This window comes from Schistocerca serialis, chromosome 2, assembly GCF_023864345.2.
Source record: "Schistocerca serialis cubense isolate TAMUIC-IGC-003099 chromosome 2, iqSchSeri2.2, whole genome shotgun sequence".
Classification (NCBI taxonomy): domain Eukaryota; kingdom Metazoa; phylum Arthropoda; class Insecta; order Orthoptera; family Acrididae; genus Schistocerca; species Schistocerca serialis.
The window spans coordinates 757,216,633-757,236,722 of NC_064639.1; the positions used below are offsets into that span (position 1 = coordinate 757,216,633).

At 41.1% G+C, this 20,090-nt stretch overlaps 2 protein-coding genes across 15 annotated transcripts in view; one reads left to right on the forward strand and one right to left on the reverse strand.

Annotated features, from left to right (window-relative positions):
• Positions 1 to 20,090, reverse strand: part of LOC126457957 (transmembrane protein 94) — a 504,907-nt gene that overhangs the window by 277,984 nt on the left and 206,833 nt on the right. For all 13 annotated transcript variants that reach the window (XM_050094697.1, XM_050094693.1, XM_050094699.1 and 10 more), the window contains exon 13: positions 17,516 to 17,730. In XM_050094697.1, the coding sequence (XP_049950654.1) occupies positions 17,516 to 17,730 (215 nt within the window). The remainder of the gene's footprint in view (positions 1 to 17,515; positions 17,731 to 20,090) is intronic.
• On the forward strand, positions 340 to 11,985 carry LOC126457962 (uncharacterized). 2 transcript variants are annotated; one of them, XM_050094718.1, is made up of 3 exons: positions 340 to 3,142; positions 9,824 to 9,937; positions 10,121 to 11,985. In XM_050094718.1, exons 1-3 carry the CDS (start codon positions 2,944 to 2,946, stop codon positions 10,312 to 10,314), a joined length of 507 nt encoding a protein of 168 aa, XP_049950675.1. In that variant the 5' UTR covers positions 340 to 2,943; the 3' UTR covers positions 10,315 to 11,985. The 2 variants fall into 2 exon arrangements, 1 of the variants encoding a protein (XP_049950675.1); XR_007585559.1 differs by lacking the exon at positions 9,824 to 9,937.

Below are 20,090 nucleotides of genomic sequence, written 5' to 3' on the forward strand. Positions count from 1 at the left end.
ACACACTCTTTGGCTAGCCTTCCCCACAACATTTTCTGTGTGTTCCTTCCAATTTAAATTGTTCGTAATTGTCATTCCTAGGTATTTAGTTGAATTTACAGCTTTTAGATTAGACTGATTTATCGTGTAATCGAAGTTTAACATGTTCCTTTTAGCACTCATGTGGATGACCTCACACTTTTCGTTATTTAAGGTCAACTGCCAAAAGACAAAAAAGGGGAAAAAAAAAGAACTGGGTCATCCAGTCACCCTGATTAAAACTTATAAATAATATTTTTATAATCTTGAAAGTAAGACTGACAACTGCCAAAATTTTAAAAGTCATAAAACATCCATCTCATTGTCTGCTAAAATAAACAGATCAGTTTCTCAACTAGCCTCTACCCTCTTGTCTGAATATAAAATGCATTCTTTTAAAATTCAGTGTAATAAACCTGTACATCACAAACACCACATATAGTCATGTCTTCCACTAAAGTAGGTAGCCTTGTGTTACTGGGCTGTGCCCTACCTGTGGTTGAGAGAGAGGACTTTATCTTCCCTTAGTTGCTAGAAAAAGGTAAGTCAGGTCCAAGTTGTTGATCTTACCGCCACAGCTCAGGCACAGTTGTCTCCAACCACTCTTATTCCCACTGACACATGAATCTACACCTCAACAGCAAGAATAGGTCGGGGGAAAGCGCATTGGTCACAGGAATTTCAGAACAAGCTCCCTTAGCTGCCACATCTGCTAATTCATTTTCTTGAATTCTCATGCACTTTAGTATTGAGCAGAATGACACTTTCTTCCCCAACCTTTGCAGTCACAGATGCTATCCATGGATGTTCTGGGCACATTTTTCAGCTGGGTACACGAGTCATATAGACTGAAGAGCATTCAGAGAGCCCAGGATTATAAAGAATTTCTAGGCACAAATATGTCTCATTTGCTACAGTGCCCTAAAATCGGCATGTAATTCCATATCAAATACAGTGAATTCATTTAGTAAATCGATCTTGAAAACATGCTCACAGAAAACCACTCAGAAGCCAACAGACTCCCTCTGCTTAGATTCAACAGTAAGCACAGCTATATACCAGGTGGTTGTAATTAAACTTTTCCTATTTAACACATTATAACACTGAAAATAATTACCGTACATGTACCAAACTTGCCACAGTGCCACCATCCAGTTCCAACTATGGCCACCAGGTGCCGTGATCAGTCATCGTGATTCATAATCTCACACACCTGACCAATCGCAGTTGATGTGTCAACATGAGCATGGACAAAAGGAGTAGGCCCTTATGGGTGAAGCTCTGTTATCAAAACAACAGTAATGCTGCAGCTGCACTTCAAAAATATCACTGGCTGAAAGGATTACAGAAGGGTCAGCTTTCTCCACCCGCCCTCTCCGAGGGACATCACCTTGACAAAGCACTGTCCGTGCGGGTGGAGGGGCTTGCATATCTGTGCGAACCTGAGGGCTATGCCAAAGGATCAGACTAAGAGTGTCCCACAACGTCCCATCTTCCCTATCCACTCCTAGTCCTATCCTATTCCCTGACCCAACCCAAGGCGTGATGCGATCCATGCTAAGGGATGCGTGGCACATGGGAAGATGGGTTGCAAACGGAGCCTCGGGGATACCGGGCGACCTCCCTGAGTAATTAGCCTTACACCACGTGGGGTATTTGTAGTGTGGACCTTCTAGATCCCCAAATCTCGTGGGACGAACATGGAAAAAGAAAAAGAAACTGAGGGGCAAATTCAGACGTCAGATACCAAAACATCGGAGACTGAACTGATGGAAGGCATTTCCACTACTGAATCAGGGTCTAGACCTGAGCCAGAAGTGGGAACTGTAACCGAGAAGCTAGACCAGATTAAGATCAAAGGCTTGTCTGGGGCCCAAAGGAGGTAGCTACTCAGGGAACAGAGGAAAGAGGAAGGAAAAGAATGGCTTCCTAAACACAAATGGAGGAAAGTAAAGGGACTAGAACCCAAGACACCCAGGAAAAACTGTCTCTGGTTGAAGGGGACATGCAGACCCCAACAACGTCAGACAGGTAGTAAGCGGATAAGGGAGGAACCAAGGACTCCCTCCTCCCTGGATAAGCGAGTCCAGAAAAAACCGAGGCAAGAAATAGGGAAACAGACCTATAGTACTGCAGTCTCGGTTTTTAGGACGGCAGTTATCCAGGAAGGTTATCCACTGGTGGCCATCACCTCACAGCAGGAGGAACTAGTACAGAGGGCCCTCTTTGAATAGATTGGGAGGGACGCTGGCCCAGGTCCCAACTTCAGGAGGGTCTATCTAGATTGTGGTGCACTCATTTTTGTCTGTGAAGGGATGCACACAGTAGAATGGCTCAAGGACAAGGTGCCCATGATATCCCTGTGGGAAGATGCGAAGCTGCTGGTCAAGACGGCAGCGGAGCTTCTTAAGACCGCAAAGATATCACTACGGGTACCCAAGATCCTTAAGGAAGTCTCTCCCAAGACTCTGTTTAGGAAAATAGGGGCCAGAACCCAAAGGTCCCGACAGAAGACTGGAGAGTGATTAACCAGAAGGTTGCTCCGGAAGGACGAACCCTGATAGTGGAAGTTGGTGAGAAGTCCCTGAAGGCGATGCAACAACAGGACCTGAAACTGTTTTTAGGGTTCTAGCAGGTCACCGTCAGGATTCTCAAAGACCTCACAGATGGCAGAAGACAGAGCCTGGAGGTGCTGCAGATTAATCTGCAGCACAGTAAAGGGGCCTCTGCTGCTCTGAGCTGCTGCCTGGGGAGACAAGAAGTGGACTTGACCCTGATACAAGAACCCTATTTATACAAAGGGGGTGTATTGGGCCTCAGAGGCACTGGAGGTAAGCTGATCTATGCCATGAATCTAAGAAACTCCAGAACATGCATCTATGTTAGAAATGGCATTTCTTCTCTAGGGACTTAGTGACCATCAAAATGCAGCAATGTGAGGAAGGTATCACGAGGGAAATTATGTTGGCCTCAGCATACCTTCCTTATGAAGACAGTTCTCCCCCTGCCTTGGAGGTGAGGAGATTGGTAGAGACTTGCCATCAGCAATGTGACCAACTGCTGGTGGGGAGCGACGCCAATGCCCACAACTTAGTGTGGGGCAGCAAGGACACCAACAGTAGAGGTGAGTACCTTCTTGAATTCCTCTCAGCTAACAACTTAGAGGTCCTGAATAGGGGCACTGAACCTACATTCAGGAATAGCAGAAGGGAAGAAGTAATTGACATAACATTTGGTTTCATGACGATGGGTAGCTATGTTATACAATGGCATGTGGTGTTGGAGCCATCCTCATCAAACCACATGTACATTAAATTCAAGGTTGAAATGGGAATCAGACCGACCATGACTTACAGAAATCGCAGGAAAACAGACTGGGAGACATATAGGAGGGACCTTTACTTAGGCTTATCGGAAATTAAAACCACGATAAGGAAGCCAGTAGAATTTGAGGAAGTAGCAGAGGCTGTTACCTCTTCCATAGTGACCTCATATCAGGACAACTGCACAATCACCAGGAAGTGCACAAATATGAGTGTTCCTTGGTGGAATAACTAATTGGAAATGCAAAGAAAACAGGTACGGAGACTGTTTAATATTGCAAGACGTAAAGAACAATGGGCTAAATATCGTGAGGCCCTTGTCAATCACAATCTTGCAATAAGACAAGCAAAGGAGGCATCCGGGAAGACATTCTGTAAGGAAGTGGAAGGCAAGGCTGCACAAGCCAGACTTCACAAGATTCTCACTAGAGTACCAACTAATCCAGGAGGTACATTGAGGAAGGAGGATGGGGAATATACAAAGACAGCACATGAGATGCTGGAATTGCTCCTCAAAATTCACTTGCCTCAATATGCTCTGCTGGATAACACAGACCAGTATGTGACCCCAGAGAGGCAACGGTTCTCAGGCACTCAAAGAGAGGACTGGGAATCAGTCAAGGAGTGTGTGAACTTCAACAAAATCCAGTGGGCGGAGGGATCATTCCAACCATTCAAGTCACCTGGCCCAGATGGAATTTTTCCAGCTCTCCTGCAACAGGCAGGGTTAGCTTAACAGTAGGAATCATTCCCAATGTTTGGAGGGCAGTGGAGGTTGTCTTCATTCCAAAGCCAGGCAGAATTGATCATACCAAGGCCAAGGATATGAGACCAATCAATCTGTCCTCCTTCATTCTCAAAACATTGGAAAAACTGGTTAATGTATACATTGGGGAGAGGAGGCTAAGTAGGGTCCCTCTACACCTGAACCAACATGCATACCAACCAGGTAAATCATGTGAGACAGCTCTCCACCAACTCGTTGGGAAGGTGGAAAAAGCACTTCATTTCCAAGAAATAGCCCTCTGCGTTTTCCTGGATATTGAGGGGGCCTTTAATAACACGACCTTCGATTCCATGGTAAGGGCAGCAGAGGTGCATGACCTGGGGACCACTATATGTAGGTGGACCAGAGCCATGCTTAGTGGAAGGAAGGTAGAGGCTACCATGATGAATGAAAAGATGGTAATTAAGACCACTAGAGGCTGCACACAAGGAGTTTTGTCTCCTCTATTGTGGAACCTAGTGGTGAATGAACTCATTGAGGAACTAAACTCCAGACAATGCTTCTGCCAAGGATAGGCAGATGAACTTGTCATAGTAATACTTGGCAAATTCACTGACACAGTCAGGAATATGGCACAAGGAGGGTTGGACATTGTGCAAAAATGGTGCATTAAACAGGATCTGAGAGTTAATCCTAAGAAGACTGTTGTGGTTCCCTTTACGAAGAGACATATTCAGCATGCAAGTTGGAATCTAAAGCTCTTCAATGAAACTCTACCTGTGAAGGGGACAGTAAAATATCTAGGGGTAGCCTTGGATGAGAAGCTAACTTGGACCCCTCATATTAAGAGTATCTACTCCAAGGCAAAAAGTACTTTAGTGAGCACTAGGAGGGCTTGTGGCAAAAACTGGGGCCTAAGCCCCAGGGGTATGCACTGGATATACACCACGGTCATTAGACCTGGGATTTCCTATGGGGCCGTAGTGTGGTAGAAGAAGGTAGAACAGCGGATTGCTGCTAAAGAGCTTGCTAAGGTGCAGAGATTGGCCTGCTTAGCCATAACGGGTGGAATTAGCAGCACACCAACCGCTGGAATGGAAGCCATGCTGGATATGCCTCCACTTCACCTTTGGGTTAAGATGGAGGCAGCAGCTGGGGTATACAGACTTAAAACTGGCCAAAACTGGGTCTCGTTAGGATATTCAGAATCACACACTAACATAGTGAGTGAGGTAAATATAGGTATGGCTGGGGAAATGCCTGCCGACTATATAATAACTCCCAACTGCTTTGACAAGCCTTACAAGATAATAATTGGAAGTAGGGAGCAGTGGGAGAAAACAGTTCAACACCGTAAGGGGGGACATCGTTTGGTTCACCGATGGGTCGAAAACAGATCAAGGCATTGGGGAAGGGTTTATAGGGTTCAGCCAAGACTGGAGAGCAGCATCTCTCTAGAGAAACTGGTCTCTGTATTCCAAGCCAAAATTACTGCAATCAGGGATTGTGTGGAGGAGAATATGAGTAGGTGCTACAATGACCATAGCATCTACATCTATTCAGACAGCCAGGCAGCCCTGAAATCATTGGCAGCTCCTGCAACAAGATCTAAGATTGTTGCAGATTGCCACAGGGCTCTGGTGGAGCTAGGGGGAAGTAATAGGGTGTACCTAGTGTGGGTCCCTGGCCACTCAGGGATCTGTGGCAATGAACAAGTCGATAGATTGGCTAGGATGGGGGCAACAACTCCATTTATTGGACAGAACCTGTCTTGACAATCACCGAGGCTATGATCAAATTAGAACTATGGAAATGGCTTAGGAAACAGCACGTAGGATATTGGAGTCCATAACAAAAACATGGTAAGGTAATGATGCCCAAGCCATGTTTTAAAAGAATCTCTGTAATCCTGGGATTGAACAGGAAAGAGATCAAACTCATGACTGGACTGATGACCGGCCATGGGATCTTCAAGAAACACCTACACATAATGGGTATAACGGAAGAGGACCCTAAATGTAGGATCTGTGATGAGGGTGAAGAAACTGCATCACACCTAATCTTTGAATGCATGGCATTGGAGAGTAAAAGATACAGAATCTCCGAGACAACTAGACCTGAAGAAATTGTGTCTAACAAAAAACTGGTAGAGGGACTCCTTGCACTATTTAAGGGCACTGGTTGGCTTTACTAGATATACAGAGAGTGATGCCACACAATAAACCTAGTTTCGGTGCGGGCAGTGGCGGGTCAGGCCTAAGCTGTTTTAGCTCTCATGTTAAAACCAATCAATCAATCTGCACCCACTGTAAGGAGCATGATGAAGTTCAAATCAACAGGAGATCTGGGTGTTGCTCTGAGAAGAGGCCGACGACCAGTTGCACCATAGGTGGTTGATAAAATCGCTGTTGCTGTGGCAGACAACGATGCACAAAATTCCCGATCATCAGGCAGTGTGCATGCTGTGTCACGATAGTTGAACATCCCATGGTCCCCATGATGGAAGGTGCTTTGAACCATTCTCAAATCGTATCTGTACAAGATCCATATTGTACAGCAGCTTTCACCGTAGAACGCACAACGATGTGTTGACTTTGCTCTCCACTTTCTCGCAAGGATCAAAGTTGATGCGGGCTGCTCCTGGACCATCCTATGGAGAGACAAGGCTCATTTTTCTGTGACAGGTGAGGTGAACACACAGAACTGCCAAGTGTGGGGATCTTCACCTCCAGTCACTGTGCACGAAGCTCCTCTGTATGGTGAACGTGTCACCATATGGTGTGACTTCACTGCTACGTTCATCATTGGCCCATTCTTTTCTGAACAGGTTGGCACTCAAGGACCAAAGACATGTAGTGTGACTGGCCAGTATTATGGTGAAATGCTTCACCAGCACGTCATACCTGTCCTACAGGAGAGAGACGCACTGTACTCAACAGTTTTCATGGAAGATGGGGCCCCACTGCACATCACTAGTAAAGTTCACCTCGTTCTCCGAAACACATTTGGAAATGATCAAATGATCAGCTGATCATTTCCAAATTCTTGGACAGCACAATCACCTGATCCCACTCCCTGTGACTTCTGGATGTAGGCTACCTGAAGGACAGGATTTACCAGGGGAACATTCACACATGTGCTGATATGAAGTGCAACATATCAGAGAGGTAGCCAGCATAACTACGGACATGCTTCGTTCTGCTGTGCAGAATGCAATTCTGCGCCTTCTCTTCTGGACACTAAGGGGCGTCATATTTAGCCCATTTTGTAGCAGTAATGGTACTGGTGTGTAATTGTATGATGTACCGTAGCAGTACATTACAAGTGTTTCAATTGAATTGGTTCTGCATTATTTCTCTTCCCCATGTCCTTGACATTAATGCTACCAAGTTATTAGTTTCCATGTTATAATGTGTTAAAAGGAAAGTTTTTACTATAGCCAGCTGGTACTTATTGTGTGCATTTAAATATCAATTATAAATCTAATTAAAGATACTCTAATAAGATACGTAGGAGAGAAGTTGCTCTTGTACCTTACCAAATCTAAAAAGAATCTGGGCCTTGAAACATAGTTAGGTAGAATAGTTCCACTTATCCTGATAACACTTTAATGTAAGTACAATTTTTTTCTTTCTCTTCATTCTTATCTGTACCTGATACATACCTCTTCTATGTAAAATACCTAAATTATTTGTGAAACTGTATGTTTATTGTTGTTCAGAGTTAAATTTTGAAGTGGCTGGTTATTATTTCATGCAGAAACAACATGGAAAGGTTAGATTGCTACTCACCATATAGAGGAAATGTGAGTCAGAGACAGGTACAATGTGAACAAAGTCTTTCTTCCACAACAGAAAACACACACACGGCCATTGTCTCTGTGCGCTGAGACCCCAGCACCTGAACTTTAACTGTGCTCCTCACCACAGCCAAAATTTACAGCAGTATTACTCTTCATTACATCAGGGCACAAGTGGTCTTCGTATGTAGGCTGAAGATTTGGGGTGGATGCATCAGCATTATGTTGAATAACAGTTGTAAAATGATCCATCTGTTCTTAGAAGCTTTCTCAATGTTTAAACACTGTCAGCTGACTGTATAGAATATAATTTGATGCCTGACTTCAGGGCAATGCTTGGTCTGTCAAGATATTTCCAGATACAGAGGTGGACACTGGGGTGCAAAATACTGACCACCTCCCATTAAGTAGTGTCTATGAGGACAGGTGAACATATCGAGAAATTTATAGCAGAGAATGGTACCACAGCAGAGCTGAAGTGTGTGCTCTGATAAATGTTCAGAACACACAAAAATTCTTAATAAATCTGGTTCTCAATAGTTCAAACTCAATAGACTGGTGCTGGTAGAGCCCTATAGCACATTACGTCCCAAAGTCCCCATAGAGGAATAATGGACAATCCAGATCAGCAATAAAATACCTGAGAACCTCATGAACTAAATCTTCATTAGGGGGCAGGTACAGAGAGCATAGTGTTACCCTACAAATACATGACTCATGCACGATTTCAGCAACTGCTTGCAAGTTGGAGTTGAAAAGAAGAAGAGAGAATGCTATTCATCAAAGGTAAAAATCACCATGGCATCTGCAGCCCTATCCCTACAGAGGTTATGTTGAGGAGAGCATCATTGGTTCCCCCATAAGATTTCATTACCTCTATGGATGGGACCTCTTCAGACTCATGTCAACACAAATGTGGGATAGCCTGATGAACTTTGAATTGTCCTTCTGTAGTTTTGTTTATTTGCGTGACACCTGTCTTTTAACACTGATGTTGGGAGTGACAGGCATTCTGGAAAGTTACTTCTTGTACTTCAGGATACTTCTGGAGAAGACTGGTTGTTTTGTGCCCCAGTACTCTATGAAACTTATTGGATTGTTAACATAATTGGAGCTACACTTTCTGGAGCATGTATTTGTGCTCATCTTGCTGCCATGCATTTCTGTAGAGGCATCAACTTCGGAAACTGGATTCTTAGCCATTAAAGTGAATGAAGGCTGTCATAAATGGTGGCTGCATTGATTTGTACAATTGTTTTGCCTGAACATAAAGTGCACAGCTGTTGACTATAACTGCCTGTGCCTTCCCTTCCATCTGAAATATTTTGCAGAGTGACAATGGGACCTCACTGCATCTGCCACAGGATGCCTGCTCATTACATGCAAGTGTTGTGTGCCAATACGGAAGATACTTAAATAACTACAGAGAATTTGACATGTAGATGCATACTTTTAAATGGGGATCCCTGCCTTAAAGCAAAAACATATTTAAATGCTATAACAGAGGCAACAGACTTCTCAACTTCACTGTTAATCCACTTCACAGCGATTCTGATGCACATTGCAGCTACCTCAGACCATTCCTTAGCAATTTTTTGCATAAATGTTTCACAGCAAGAGTCTACACCATTGCTTGAGTTAAAAGAATTATGCTTTGAGAATTTCCCTAACTTTTGAATTTAAGCAGCTGGTCATCTTATTCAGTTGTGATCATTTCTATATGTAGCACACATACCTAATCCATTTGACTGATTTTAGTGGCATAATCCAATGTCTTCTTCTATTTTTAGATGTGTTAATGTTTAAAACATCAAAAGTTAAAAGTTCATTGCAATATGAGTGACCAATGTGAAGATTCATCTGAGTCAGGTTAATAACCTTTCTAGATATTTGTTTATTTGCTGATTAAAAAATATTTTAAAAAACTCTTCAGCTAATCCAGTTGGGATTTCTTAGATGCTGCTTTATTTGGAGATGGGCATGATAGTGATACAGATCCCCATTTTGTTCCCAGAAGTGATAATGAAACTAAAAGTGAAAGGGATGAAAGTTGTACCCTGATATTCAGAGGTTAGTTTTGATTTACAGGCCTTTGATATGAAAAATTCATAATGAATATGTATTTTATTTTACAAGCATACTTTGGTTTATTCATAGGCCGACTCTAACCTAATGTAACTCCTTGCCTAACTTAACCCAGACTTCTTACTCTAAACGTAACTCACTTTTATATCCTTCTATCTTCCTTTTTAGCTGGAATACTAGAAGCTGAAATGGCTGGGGGAATTATCGTGGATTTACCGGACAATGCAATACCACCACCAATGCAACATGGCTCGAAATATCATGCATCTAAGGAGAGTACAACCACAACTGTCATTTTAAGTGTAATGAAAATATTCCACACGAGCAAAGGCAAGTCATATTTGAGGCATAATGGAACCTAGCTGATTGGGAACTGCAAATGCCCTACATCCACATTGCTGTAGAATTGAATCCTATCAAAAGGCGAAAAAAATTAGCTGTAAGTAGAAAAGACAGGTCAGTTACGCACAACCTTTAAGGCTACAGAATTTGCAGAGCTTTTTTTCTAAGATCCCGTGATGTATCAAACAAAAGAGTAAGAAATAATATTCTGAAAAAGAAAGAAAACCCATCTGGTGCGGCTCTGCGAGACAAAGGAGGTAAAATGGAACCTGCAAACAAAATTTCAGCAGAAAGAGTGGCAGTTACTGATGAACACATTAGAAGCTTCCCTAAGTACTCAAGTCACTACCGCAGATCAAAAGCTGTCAACAAAAAGTTCCTTAACCCAGACTTAAACCTAACAATTATGTACAAGCTGTACAAAGAATCATGTGAGGAAAGAGGAATCATGCCTGAAAAAGAAAGCTTCTGCCGAAAAATTTTCAAACAAAGTTTAATTTGGGTTTTCATAGGTCTCAGACAGATAGCTGTGTCACTTGTGACAAGTTCCAAATACAAATTTTGCATGGCACAGAAAAAGAAAAAAAGTTGGCGATGAAACAAAAAGAATTACACTTGAGAAAGATGGAAGCTATAAAAGAACTAAAAGAAAAAAGCATCAAAAACAAGGCTAAAGATACAGCATCAATTTGTTTAGACCTTCAAAGAATGATGCCAACACCTGCAGTTTAAAACTCCAAAGCCTATCATATGCGACAAATGTGGACATATAACTTAGATGTCCATAATCTCAAAGACGATATCGGAAACATGTACATGTGGCATGAGGGGCAAGCGAACAGGGGGTGTCGGGAAATAATGAGCTGCCTTCTAAAATACATTAAGACCCTCCCTAGCTACATCAAACACATTGAGGCATTTACCAACAATTGTGGACGCCAGAACAAGAGCCACTTGACATCAAAATTTTGGTTGTACATAGTAAGAAACACAGGCATTGAGACAATCACTCAGCATTACTTTGTACCTGACCACATGTACAATGAATGTGACTGAGACTTTGGGCACACAGAGATCAAAAAGAAAAAAAAGCAACAGAGACATGTATGTTCTGGACGACTGAGTGAGCCTAGTAGCGTCAGCCAATTGGAAGTTTATTGTAACTAAAATGAGAGATGAAGACTTTGTTGATATTGATGCCCTGAACAATGCTTTCCCCAGTAAAAGGCATTAGAAAAATTCAAATTCTTAAATTTAAGAAGAGTACTCCAGGCATCCTACACAACAAGTATTCGGCTCTAGAGCCATACAGTCAACTTAGCCTGAAACAAAACTATCTGCAAAGCTCCCAACTCTACAACCAACAACAACAACAACAACAACAACAACAACAACAAAGCATAAACTACAACCACAAAAAGTAAAAGACCTGACTGAGCTGCTCCAGTTCGTATTACCTATCCATCATCCCTTTTATTTGGAGTTAAAAAATGTAACCACTCGGCCTCAAGCCCAAGCAGCAAGTTGGCATGATGAAGAGGCAGAACTAAGCGACAGAGATAAAGAAGATGAAGCTCTGGACAATGTTTATAGAACTGATGAGGATGAATGAAAATGAAAATTTGTATTTTGTTTCACCTTTTAGATTGTATGTTTTTTGATTGAGCTTTATTTTCTGTAATACCAATTTTTAGGTCTTGAAAATAAAGATAACTGCTCTTCTACTTACAAAATAGTTTCATTATTGTCCTACATTCAGAAGGCAAGGGGTCCAAGTGCAGGTGTACAAGAGATCCAAGTGCAGTGTGCAAAACATGGTGAACTTTCAGTATATAAAAACATGTTTCTATATAATTAAAATAATGTTTTAATATGCTTTTATGATGAACTATATCCTTGAGATATATGGCAATGTAAACAAAACTACCTAACTCCAAACATGACCTACTGGAATTTTTTTGAACTTTTACTTCAATTATCTCAAAATAATGTTTTTTATACTTGGACCCCATGGCTTCTAGCGCCACATATCCTAGTAACACTGGAGAACTGAGCACAAACATGAAAGCAGCTGTTTTTCCAGATCTAATCACTTAATTATGTTTTGCACTCTGTTATTCCATCATCTTTGTATTCCTCAGAAGCCCATTTATGTCGACTGACATTATGTCATAACTGTAATAACTCCATTCAATTTGATTAATTGTTTTTCACACTGCAACATGTAATCCCAGAAGGTAATCTTGCACTAGCTATTTTGTCTGACATACCATTGCTGTTTCAGGTAGAAGAGCATCACAGCAAACCATTTTGGCCAATTTCAAGGGATATCCTACAGTGGTTCTCGGAAGCACAATAACCAGATCTTTTCATGCGTATCTTCCACTATCTACATGAGGTTAAATACATTCTGGAATACAATTCTCCTGATACTTTTCCTCTTTAATGTTGATAACTTATCAATGGGAGGACTCAGTACTTGGTCCCCTTAGGCATCATAAGCATTGGTGTTTTCTAGCAGTCCACTAAAACTGTGCAAGATGGCAGGACCTCTGGTCTCTTCATACACTTATTAAAGGCACTTATTACCTTATTGCACTTATTACCAGCAAGCCAGCCTATCTTGCATTTCTAAAATCTGAATTTTCAAACATGTAAATTAATGTCATTTCACAACCATATTACAATGTCGTGCAAAGTAGGTAATTGAGTGCTGTGTACTGGCAAACACAAGATTCAGAGTAGGACATATGCATATCAGAATGCTGTTCATTTTATGCTGGAGATGAGTGGGAACTTTTGGACTGTGAGGAGGCCAGCCACCCACAATAGCAGGAGGGGTGGTGTGTGGAGACAGGGGGGGGGGGGGGGGGATAAAGATTGTGGACAGAGGCCTGTCCCATGGCTGGTGGCTTTCTCTTTGGATGCTGGGTCTCAGAGGCCAGAGTGACAGACAATCACCATTTTTACGGTGGTTGGTGGTGGTTTGCAAGTGAAAGCCACAAGTTTTGGGCAGAAACATGCCAGCTCAGCGCCACAGTTGTGCTATTGTTTGGGACGCTTTAGTGAAACAGTCTCCGAGCTTCACGGGATAGCCAGCAGAATGACACCATATATAGCATCCCAGTTATCATGTTCCGTTGGCAGCCTTAGCCAGAAAGTATCCTGTGCAAAGTCATGGCAGAAGCTGTGATAGGCTGCTCGACTGTTATGTCAGCATACATTTGTGGTCACAGTAGGGAGTTGATGGGAAGGAGTGGTATTGGCACCTAGGTTGATGGAGTGTGGTAGTTGCGTTTGTTGTAAGAACACAATTAGCAAAAGCTTTGTTAATCAGCCACAATTGGCCATGTACTGGCACAGCAAAGCAGTCCCTCTCTGAGTGCAGGGTAGAAGAGAATGTGAGGTTATTGGTTCCTGGCCACCGTAGGAGTCGGTCGTGTACTTTGCCACCATTGCCACAGAGTAACTTCATTTGCAGTGCCACTTGTCTGGCCACACGGACAAACACTTATGACTGTTCTCATGCCCATGCTTTCGTCGGGCTCCAAAGTAGAGACACTGTCCATGCAGTGGAACCAACTATGAGCAGCGGTAGTCATCAGTATGCCACCTTGCACTGTACTGTCAGTAAAATACACAGCTCCAGCCAGTAGGGTTTGATTTTTCAGCCACCCAAAATTCGAAATGAGGTTTTTCAGCAGTTGTATCCTACAACCACTTTGCCTCCTTAAGGTGATATTGTGGCACTGTACCTTATCACCCACTTGCTTATCAATGCTATACATTTTCCCTGTCCTCTTTGCTCCCCCTTCTCATATCATAGAAGCACACTAGATTCCATGCAGTGTCGTTTGTACTAGATTTTTGGCAACACCTCTATCAGATGAGGATTATTTACACATTTGGTTATGTTCATGTACATGATTGTTCCTTGTACAAATTCGTGAAGAATTTTGTGTTCCATTTGTAGAAAATAAATGTGATTATAATTTTTTTATGATGGCGTTTATCTATTAAACAGTCACACTTACCAGAACCCTTTTCCATCATATTTTTTGGAGGGGAACTATTATCAATTAATCTAATAAATAAATTATATGAGAGATCAGCCATCTCGTATAGGATTTATATAAGGGCCATTGTATGAGTGTGCCACACACCCCGTGCAGTTTTAATACAAACCCACTTGGGTCTGATTTGCGTAGCATCGTGAATCTGTCCCCTAATTTGTGTAACTGTTAATGGTCTTACAATAGCAAACATTTGGCTAATTTCCAACTGCTGGGATTTTTTTACTTGAATCTGAGAGTTCCTTTTTTGTCTTACAAGATGTCAGGGAAATACAAATGAACTCAGGTGCAGTATGTAGTATTTCGTTCATCATTTCCATGGCACACAACTCCACATAGACTCAGTTCAAGGTGTCCATTGAAGCAAGTACACAGAGCTTATGGTTATAGCTACACTCCTCATCCCCCCTCCCCGTATGGACCAGTAAATAGTGGAAGGACAACACTTAAGATGTATTTCAGCTGTAAAATATAGTCAAACCTATTCTTCCTGTTTTTTGTTTATTTATTCTTTGTAGAAAATGTCAAAAATATGCAGTACAAGCACAGTTTTACTCAAATGTATCCTAGAAAAGTTCCAGATGAAAATAATCCAAAATCTAACATACCAGCTTATTTGATTATATATAATGATCACAAGTGGTTGTTATTGTGTAATACTGATAATTCATATACCTGAGATTTATTTTTTATTCATCTGAGGTTAACTTTTATACCTCACAGTATGTCGTGTATGTGGCCACATAGTCATACCACGGTTTCATGGTTTGAATAACATACGAGGCTCAATGGACAAGAAATTAGTCATCCCTAGACAAATCATTACAAGTGTAATTTAATAATATATTACTTGTATTCTGCCCCTGGACTTGATAACCATCTGGGTTTAGTTAGGGAGTTCAGAAGGTTGTGCGGGTATGTCACATCATATTAAGCTACTCACTGAGGATTTTATTGTGCAATTCCACCAAATTGCAGGAAGGCTGATGTTGGCAAGCTACACACTGTTCCAACATGTTCAAAAATGTCCCACAGATTTTCCATGAGGTTCAACCGAGGTTATTTTGCAGGCCAACCACATTGTAATTGGGTGGGGGACTGTTCAGAAAACCAGTCACAAATTCTTTCAGTCTGGTGAGCTTCGCTGATGGCACCTTTATCTTCCTTAGTGAGCAATGGCTTCTTGCAAGGTGACTGACACCAAATGTTCATTGCATGCAGTTTCTGCTGCAATGTTCTCCCACTAACAAGTGGGGCTGGACCTTCATTCACCATCTGCAGCAATCCTGTTGGGTTTGGAAGTGATTCTGATTAACAAGCTGCAAAAAGCATCTCTAGGCCCTCTCAATCAGGATCTTTTTCCGGCCACAGTTCTGATGTCGTGTTTCATGGCCGTATGTGTTACATCACCAGTGGTTGTAAACACGATGAGCAGTCCGCCCAAAATACCAACAAATGCAGCAGCTTCACACAACGTATCAACACTCGCATGGCCAAACACATTGCCTATTTTTGCTACTCTGCCACGTTCTTATGCTTACCCATTTTTATTTACAATGTCCCCCTGAAGCATAAATGTCTCACTGATTGCTACTGCCTTATGTTCAGTAAGAGGCAGTGCAAAACGTGGCTGAGCACGTGACTTGATCGCTGCACCATATGTAAAGGCTCAACAATTTGTCTGCATGTGTGCACTGGTGTGACTAATTTTTTGTCTGGTGAGATTGACATATAATGTACTCTCCCTTAAACCAGAATGGACAGACATCTGTTGGTGAGAGGAAAACAACAACGTGACATTTCCAAAGAACCATGATATTTAAGCTCTTTAGTATCTGAGGACCACAATGGGAACCATTTATCTAGTGAATTTATATAGAAAACACCTTGTTAAGCTCATTCTCGAATTTCATTAGAGATGACAGATTTGTTACATTGGTCAGTCTGATAGGCTGACTTGTATTAATTACATTTGTTAACTATAAAAATTTGCACGTGACTGCGACATTTTCAATCAATACAAAATAAAATGAATAAGTCCACATGTTGCAGGAATGTATTTTGCATATATTTCAAGGATTTTTACTTTTATAAAATTTATCTGATTGCGGAAATAGCTAAACTGATTGCTGTTACCCTTTACAAAATCTATTCTGAAATGAACAATATCTCTCCACCAAACACTTCATTTAAGAAGAGAGAGAGAGAGAGAGAGAGAGAGAGAGAGAGAGAGAGAGAAGAACAAGAACAAAAAGAGTAGAAAGGGAAAAGGAAAACAATAATTTGCTCATTATGTTATTGCATTGAGAGAAATCGAACATTGCAGGTGGACATTTCCCTGAGTGTGTTACTTCATGTCAGTACCAGCTGGTCACTGGCCTGTGGGTGACATTAGCTGTTGCACAATGTTCATGATATGTTTCAGAGATAGGCAGCCATTTGGTGTCACCGGGATCAAGTGTTGTAGTGGCTGAATGGGGCTGAGATATGGGTCTAATGGCTGTGATTCTTACTGAGAATCATCATGTGTGTACATAACCAATGCAGAATTGCCACTTTACATAAGATTAGTCAGTGCACATTTTTCATCTAGTGAGTCAAATTATTTTTTTTTAGCAACTTTTATTGCCATCAGACAAAATGCTCTTTTCACATTCTACCAAAACATGTACTCAACAAGAATTTTCCTCTCTAAAAGTGTTCCTGCATTACTTTGAGTAACATATAGTTTGCTGAGATCTGCAAAAATTATGTCTTCTTGGGTCACAAATTTTCTTGTTCTCTTTGAATAGGACCTCCAATGTGTTTCAGATGCTGAAGGTTAAGAATAATATGTTGCAGACCCTGCAGGCCAACAATGTGTCTGGACCTACAACAGGTCTCCTGGAGTGTCACTCTCTATGGAAAATGTTTTCTCCTATCTCCAGAAAGTTTAAGATGCCCTCAGAGGGACACATCACAAATGCTTTACTGCAATAAGCAATAGTAATCTCTCAGTCTGTGGAACTCTTGATAATAATAACATGAAATCTCATTCTATACACAGAAGTGAATGTGAAATATATTGTGGGGTACTTAATTTGTACACAATAAAAGTGACATGCTCTCAAGTAAGTTACGTCATCAATCTATAAGAACTGATGCTTACCTGTCACTTGCAGTTAGTGGACATAAATCATAACCATCCCAGAACTCAATGCATGCGTCTAGTATGATGTCTGCAGTGCCCTGAGCCATGAGCTGCAAATTTCTTCTACTGTGTTCTCGAACTACAACAGCAACCATGTGAGGAAAAGGGAACTTCAACTTTGCTATCGGTAAAGATCTAGCAAACTTGATATCACGGCGCACCAACTCTGGTTGCTGTGGAGAATTGCAATCCTGAGTAACTCGCTAATAGAACAAAGACTTAATACAATTCAAGCAAAGACTAACAATAAAACTAAACAAAATGAAAGAATAAATGTACTCACAACAAAATAAACAACGACAGATGGCAATACTTTCCACCTTCAATTACAATTATTACATATGTTTGACTACTGGCTACTTTTGACTATTATGCCATTTTCAATGTGCAATGTGATATCTGCTCATCACTAGATGACACGGAAAAACAAAACTTATGACAAGTATTAAAAAGTAGAATAATAACTCTTAAAACACTCAGTTTCCTCAATAACAGCTATTACAAATGTATGGGAGGACAAAGACATGAACACAGTGGCACTAACACAAGCAATGACAACACTTAAAATACCAGATGAAGAGGAATAGAGGAGACACAATAAGGACACAGAGACAAACAATGAAATGCAACCATCATTCATCATATGAAAGTAAGCAATAATGTTTTGAAAGCATGTAAAATAGTAGCTTTTAACAAAATATGATTTCAAACTACACTGGAAATTACTTTTAAATGATCAAATATGTATACAGAAAATATGAAAAAAGTGGAGAGAAAACTGAAATGTTAATGATAATACCAAAACCTTGTTATAAGTAAATACTGCATGCCCAAAATAATAACACCTATCAAAAGAGGTATATTGTTTTTGTTACCAAGAAGATTCCCACACACACACACACACACACACACACACACACACACACACACACACAGAGCCTCTGGAGATCTTTTACCCAAGAGGATGCCATCCTCATATCCTATTAAACCATGCAGTAGAGCTGCATGCCATTGGGAAAAATAAATTACGTTTGTATTATTGTCTTGCTTTCAGCCATTTGTAGTACCAGCACAGCAAGGCCGTTTTGGTTGATGTTACAAGGCCAGATCAGTCAATCATCCAGACTGTTGCCCCTGCAACTACTGAAAAGGCTGCTGCCCCTCTTCAGGAACCACATTTTTATCTGGCCTTTCAACTGATACCCCTCCTTTGTGGTGTCATCTGTGGTAGGCTATCTGTATCGTTAAGGCACCAAGCCATCCCACTGATGGCAAGGTCCATGGTGCATGGGGATGAAATATTCTTAGTAACCAGGGAAAAATATTGTTAGTAATCATATTTTTCCATTCATCACATGTTGGTATGTAACAGTGCCAACCTCCCCCCCAACCCACCCCCACCCCCCTCCCCACCACCACCACCTCTCTCTCTCTCTCTCTCTCTCTCTCTCTCTCTCTCTCTCTCTCTCTCTCTCTCTGTCTGGCTATTCTGTTCTGAAGTGTGTGGAGTGATCATTTTCAGCTGGATTCCAAAGTTTCTGAGAAGCTCCCTTCGTGTCATAGTTAACACACCTAGTACCATTATCCACACACAACATCTGTTCAATACAAGAGTGTTGAATTCACAGAATTTATGAATGGCATCAGATTTGTGACTGGGAAAATAAGCAGTCCTGTATCCAGATCAGTCATCTTTAAATTTGACAAGAAAATTTGCACCGCCAACTGATTGAATTGACATAAGACTGCAGACATCTGATCAGCATTTGTGATTCGCAGTTGCTGCCGAAGAATAGATCACCGCAAACTTCACTGTATAACAATGCCAATAAATGTACATTTTTGACAATGTCAGGAATTTAACATTGATTTTGCATAAACTAATCCATTGTAAATGAGCATTTATGATTTAGTTACTGTAACACACATTGTAATTAACATACCGTGTTAAGTCTAGTTTTCCCTTTCAACAGGAATATATATTATCAACATTCATCATAAATTATACTCTATTTTTCAGTTTCCTAGTTACTATAACCTCAAAAAGTTTTAGGAAATTTGTAATTTTTACCACAGTGTTTTTTTTTCTGCCTTCATAGAAATCTAATTTTGTGTAATTGCTTCAGTTCTTATATGTCTAGTCCTTGGAAAAAAAGTAGTAGACGTGATCAACAAAACTACCCTCCAATATCCTTGACATTGATTTGTTGTATAAACTGGGAACAGTTTCTGAGCTCAAGCATAATGAGCTATTTTAAACAAAATACCTCCTCCATGCCAACCAGCACAGATTCCGAAAACATCGATCGTGCGAAACCCAACTCACTCTTTTCACACCCAACAAACTGAAAGCTTTGGATCAAGGCAGTTAGATAGATGCAGTATTTCTCGATTTCCAAAAGGCATTTGACTCAGAACCAAATCTATGCTTATTATCAAAAGTATGATCTACATCTACATTTATATAGCTAATGTGCAAATCACACTGAGGCTCCTCATAAAGGTTTTATTTTTTTATTTGCTGTCTGTGTAA

Coding starts and splice junctions, on each gene's coding strand:
- LOC126457962 (XM_050094718.1), top strand. CDS start 2,944: ATGCAGCAATGTGAGGAAGGTATCACGAGGGAAATTATGTTGGCCTCA. Junction 3,143..9,823: donor CAAGGACACCAACAGTAGAG/GTGAGTACCTTC, acceptor GGGATTTCTTAG/ATGCTGCTTTATTTGGAGAT. Junction 9,938..10,120: donor TTGTACCCTGATATTCAGAG/GTTAGTTTTGAT, acceptor CTTCCTTTTTAG/CTGGAATACTAGAAGCTGAA.